The sequence below is a fragment of the Arvicola amphibius genome, chromosome 4 (genome assembly GCF_903992535.2).
Source record: "Arvicola amphibius chromosome 4, mArvAmp1.2, whole genome shotgun sequence".
NCBI classification, from domain to species: Eukaryota; Metazoa; Chordata; class Mammalia; order Rodentia; family Cricetidae; genus Arvicola; species Arvicola amphibius.
In genome coordinates this window covers 69,806,647-69,812,646 of record NC_052050.1, presented here as the reverse complement: position 1 = coordinate 69,812,646, position 6,000 = coordinate 69,806,647, and the positions used below count along the sequence as shown (strand labels likewise).

General features: G+C 42.9%; 1 protein-coding gene across 1 annotated transcript; it reads left to right on the top strand.

Annotated features, from left to right (window-relative positions):
- The first annotated feature begins 1,226 nt into the window (after window positions 1-1,226).
- Window positions 1,227-2,150, top strand: LOC119811495 (olfactory receptor 1361-like). The gene has a single exon (XM_038325422.1). The coding sequence runs from the start codon at window positions 1,227-1,229 to the stop codon at window positions 2,148-2,150; it is 924 nt and encodes a 307-aa protein (XP_038181350.1).
- The last annotated feature ends 3,850 nt before the right edge of the window (window positions 2,151-6,000 follow it).

The following is a 6,000-nucleotide window of genomic DNA, read 5'->3' as shown; positions in this document are numbered from 1 at the left end:
TACACAAAATATAATGAATAAATCTAATAAATAGTGATTTATTATGTCAGCACTTTCCCATTAATTTCAAGAATGTAACACTCCCAGGACTGGTCACCACACACCAGGAGCGAGCACCATCTCTAACCAGTGCTCTGAGATGCTCCTTGTAGAGCCCTGTGTCCCAGCAGTCAGGTCTCATCACATAGAACAGTGCCTGTAACCTTCCTAATGCTGTTACCCTTTAATACAATTCCTGATGTTATGGTGACCACAAACCCTAAAATTATTTTCATTTCTATTTCATAACTGAAATTTTCCAAGTGTTATAAATTGTAATGTAAATATCTGGTATGCAGGATATCTGACAAGCAATCTCCAAGGTGTTATAATCCACGGGTTCAGAACCACGGACATGGCGGCTCTGCCTCTTTGTGTGGCTTTGCTCAGCCAGGCGAGCAGTACTCTACTTTCCTGGGCAAGCGCCTTGGATTCTTCCAGGAGCACTGCAGCCAAAATGTCTCAATTGTGGCAACCCCTGTCCACAGAGGGCTCTTCAGGCCAGCCTTGCCTTTGGGACAGACTGCATTAGATTGCTCCTTATTATTCTGTAATTGTTTAGCCTCCCAGAAAAACACTCCGCTGTGCTCACAGTATGCTTTCTTTCTCAGGATGCAGTGAGGGGGTGGAGAATGCTCAGCTGAGGTCCTTGCAGGGGGAGAGTGACAGATATGACACCAGGAAAACCATCAGGCAGGTCTCTCGGAGGCCACACACCGCCAGCTCTCTGAGTGTAGGAAAGAGACAGAAACTCGGGGTTAGGATATATAGACCTGACACAGTACTTGCTCCTTGATTAAAATTTCCATAGATGAAAGCTATTAACATGCAGACTAAAGAAAAAGACACTAAGCCTGTCTTGGACGTTTTATCCCATTGTCTCTGTGAATGTGGTCAAATTGCCCAGTCCTAAATTTCATCATCTATAAATTCAGTCTCTCAATTATTAGACATTGGTAAATATTATGTAGGAATATCCTGATGTGAAATTTAGCATACAGAAAGTGTGGGCACTAGAGCACCATGCTAGTGAATTTACTATGGATTTATTGTGAGATTCTACGATATTGGAAGTGTATTTGTATTTATTCATCACCAACCAGAAAATCGTTGCAAAATAAAAACTGATTTTGCTTAAATGTTGGCAAACAATTTTAGTTACTTACAATACTTACCTCCCTACAGGCATGGGTGGAGATAATGAGACCATGATTGCAGAATTCCTCCTCCTGGGACTCTCTGGAAAGTCAGAGCAAGAAGAGCTTGTCTTTGGGATGTTCTTGGGGATGTACATGGTCACCATCTCTGGGAACCTCCTCATCATCCTGGCCATCAGCTGTGACCCTCGTCTCCACACACCCATGTACTTCTTCTTGGCCAACCTCTCCAGTGTTGACATCTGCTTTTCCTCAGTCACCGTCCCCAAGGCTCTGGTGAACCACATGGTGGGAAGCAAGTCCATCTCTTACATGGAGTGCATGACCCAGATCTATTTTTTCATTACATTTATCAACATGGACGGTTTCCTCCTGAGTGTGATGGCCTATGACCGCTATGTGGCCATTTGTCACCCACTCCACTACACCCTGATGATGAGCCCCAGACTCTGTGCCCTCCTGGTGGCCATATCATGGGTCATCACAAATCTGCATGCTCTCTTGCACACTGTCCTCATGGTTCGACTCACCTTCTGCTCCCACAATGCAGTGCACCACTTCTTCTGTGACCCATATCCTATCCTGAAGCTCTCTTGTTCTGACACCTTTATTAATGACCTCATGGTCTTCACTGTGGGTGGAGTGATATTCCTGACACCATTTTCTTGCATTGTTGTTTCCTATGCTTACATTTTCTCTAATGTCCTGAAGATGCCCTCTACCCGTGGGATAAAGAAAGCCCTATCCACATGTGGGTCTCACCTCACTGTGGTCTCTCTCTTCTATGGGGCAATCCTGGGGGTCTATATGCGCCCTTCATCCTCCTACTCACTACAGGACACGGTGGCCACTGTCATCTTCACCGTGGTGACACCACTGGTCAATCCCTTCATCTACAGCCTGAGGAATCGTGACATGAAAGCAGCCCTAAGGAAGATGGTTCTCAGATGCTAGAATGTGAAATTTAAGAGCTCAGAGGACTCCCGGACACCATGCATCTGTGCATCTTTGTACAGAAAACAATGCACAGATTGGGATAGAATGAATGCATGACTTTTCCTGTGGCTAACACAATATGATTGTGGTTGTGTTTCTTAATCTCAAGCTGGCAGATTCTTGTTTTCATGAGTGCAGTAATTTGCCATCTGAATTGGGCTTATCTGACATGCTCATCTCAAAAACAAGAAACACTGGGATAACTGGGTGTGTTGTGGTTTGAGATGGTCCCATCCAATCTGTTTGATACCTGCTCCCACAAAGAACTCGGGCTTTTGCAGCACTTAAAACTGATTTCTCTGATTTCTTCGTGGCATCTAGTTCACCTGCTGGTGGGTAAATTGAAGGTTTTCCTCTGTCCCAGACTTAAGCATGTCCTCTACATTTCACAGCTCAGAATGCACCCTTTGCAGACCCTCTGCCTCCCTCCTGCCCTGTTGGCCTTTTCCTTCTCAGCATGGGAAATGGTCCATTGCTGGTGCCACTCTGGATGGACACTCGAATCAGGGGACAGTAAGCAAAACTGCCTGTATAGGCAGAGGATATGGTGGCATAAAGAAGATTTTTAAAAAATGTAAAACTAAATCAAAGGTGGAACGTTATTTTATGATATATTACATTTATTTATGCAGAGGAACATTTGTTTAATGATGCAAAGATGTGCTCCATTCATTTATGTTGCATTTGTTTAATTCTGTGAAGTTGTATTTCTTTGCCTGTCTGCAATACCTGATTAAGTCTAATGAAGAGCTGAATAGCCAATACCAAGCAAAAGAAAGTATAGGCATGGCTGGCAGGCAGAGAGAATATATAGGAGGAGAAATCTGGGGGAGAGGATCTAGGATGGGCAAGAGAACTAGGAGAGGAGGACTCTAGGGGCCACCCAGCCTCACAGAGAAAGAGTGAAAATAAGATATACAAGAGAGAAGGAAGAACCTCAAAGGCAAAAGGTAGGTGGGATAATTTAAGTTAAGGAAAGCTGGCTATCAAGAAGTCAAGTTAAGGCAAGGCATTCATAGGTAATAATAAGCCTCTCTGTGTGCATTTATTGGGTAGCTGAGTGGTAGCCCCCAAAGAGTAAAAGAACCAAAATAATGAAAAACATAACTACAGTCAAATTAAGAAAGGATACAGCAAGTTATGAGTATTTACAATTAACCAACAGTAATTAATAGCCTTCATATGCATGGAAAATATCCAATTACAAGACAGAGTGGGCAAGGAGATCATATATATATGATTAAAAAAAATGCTGCGTGGAACACACAAGAATACAGTTTGACGTGTGATTTTTTTTTTGCTCTTTTAACTCTTTGGAGACCAAATACCCAGCTCCCAAATTAATCACTCACACAGAGGCTTATTACAAGTTGTGATGTCTTAGCTTGGCTTGTTTCTTAACAGCTTTTCTTATCTTAAATTATCCCCCTCTATCTTTTCTCTGGGGTTTTATCATTCTTACTTCTCTATAGTTTACACCGTGGCTGGGTGGCTATCTGGGATGCTGGGTGGCTGGCCCCTAGCATCCTCCCCTCTATGTTCCCTCCTTGCTCCTCTTCTTTCTCGTTTCTTCTATTTATACTCTCTGCCAGCCAGCCCTGCCTATTCTTGCTCCTGCCTTGCCATTGGCCCTTCAGCTCTTCATTTGACCATAGAGTATTTTAGACAGGCAAAGTATCACAGGTTCACAGAGTTAAACAAATGTGACATAAACAAAGCAACACACCTTAAAATAATATTCCCCAGCAACAGTTAACAGTTAATATGAGCAGCTTAAGGACACTGTAAAGCACAGAGATGGAACTGCACAAGGAAATGCTTCTTCCTAATGAACAGCCGATTCCAGCATTCCAAAGAGGCTTTCTGTTTGTCTCTAACTGAAAAGCAGTAAATGACAATAGAAATACAAGACAATTTTATCAGGCTATTAGGGTTAGCACTAGAGTTGCACATTATAAACTCCTGTAGTCAAAGCAGAGATTAGTCCAAACATCCCACAGACTAGAGGATGAAGTACAGATTCAGACAGTGATGGACAGGAACTTGTAGGGATTGGTCACCTCAGGTGTCAACCACGAAGCAAAGAGCCTGTGATAAGTAGCTATTTCAGAGCTCCAGAGTCTACTCACAGTATGAGAAAAGATAGGCTTTTTTTTTTTTTAAATGGGCACCTTGCTGATTGTAATGAGATTTTTTTTTTTTGCAAAAACTGTTAATCAAGTTGAGGAGACCTATAATTTTTGATTTATTGGGAATTTTATACAAATTAATATTTCTAGCCGGGCGGTGGTGGCGCACGCCTTTAATCCCAGCACTCGGGAGGCAGAGGCAGGTGGATCTCTGAGTTCAAGGCCAGCCTGGTCTACAAGAGCTAGTTCCAGGACAGGCTCTAGAAACTACAGGGAAACCCTGTCTTGAAAAACCAAAAAAAAAAAAAAACAAATTAATATTTCTAGAATTTTGTCAAGTGCTTTTTGTGCATCATTCATATGATTGTTTTAGAAGTCATTGCAACTGGATTTGGTAATTGATCAACACTTGATCGAGGGTTCTAATTTTGTTTAGGCCATACCAATGAAGATGAGATTAATTGATTTGTGGTCTGATCGCTAGTAATGTATTTGCTAAACTTTGCATCAAGTTCATGCTAACCCAAACCTCTACTCCTATTTGCCAAAATTTTATATTGTATTGCTACGTGATACATAATATTTATATACTGTGATATATATCTTATGTATTTGAAAACACCATCTTATCAGACAAGATTAAATATAAATAATTAACCAAGGATAGAGCCCTAGCAATGAGCACCTGTGTAATATCTGACTTCTGAGGATCCTAATTTTCAGTGCCCAGGCAGAATACAGAGTGTGAACACTTCATCTGTGCCTCTAATTAGAACCTCTGAGAAATCCACCCTAGGGGAGCACACACTTGGCTCCATCTTCATGGCAGCACCACCTCCAGGGATGGAGCATCAATTTATTCACTCCCAGCCATCCAAGCTTGACAGAGAGAGCCACATGCCTCATTCGAGATGTTCTCTTCTGGGGGGAAAAGGTCCTTCCCTTCTCAATATCAAGTGTGGATTTCTCAAAATCCAGCCTCAAACATGGCACCAGCAGAGACAGAACTTTCCTGAAGACATCTGATAACAGCCAAGAGCACCCAGGTAAGGAGGCTGAGGAAACAACAGAGGGTGTCATCACTGTAGGCAGATTCCCATGGCCATGAGCACGTGGGATGACAGAGAAAGAACTTCATTCAGTCCCTCTGCATCTGGCCAAGGTAAAAGGAGGAAAAGCGTCTCATTTCTCCATGTCCATGCCTTGTTCCTGCACAAGGTGCTGTGCTCAAGGCACACAGTCAAAGCCGCAATGTGGGTAGAGGGAGCACAAGAACAGAATGGAGCTTAGAAGGTTAGGAGCGGTACTGCAGACTGTTAAAAAAGAATGTTCAGAAACAGAGACAGAAAGAGAAAGAGAGAGAGAGAGACAGACACAGTGACACAATCACACAAAGAGAGACAGAGATACAGAGAGAGAAACAGGGAGAGACACACAGAGGGAGACAGACACAGAGACTAGACAGAGAATGTCATTGTTTTATCCTGGTCCTCATATTTGTTCTGTGCATATCCCCTGGAGTGTGTGGTTGTATAATGAAGGTGTCTCAGACTGTGGCTGCTTGGACGCTACTGAAACTGGGCAGTGGACTGTTGACTGCTGCTGGAGTCCAGAAACAAGAGCAGCCTTTAAGGTTCAGGGTCTCAAACCCCCAGTGATGCAGACATTTCTTCACGACT

What these genes read in the sequence shown, in the direction of transcription:
- LOC119811495 (XM_038325422.1), top strand. Translation starts at nt 1,227, where the DNA reads ATGGGTGGAGATAATGAGACCATGATTGCAGAATTCCTCCTCCTGGGA.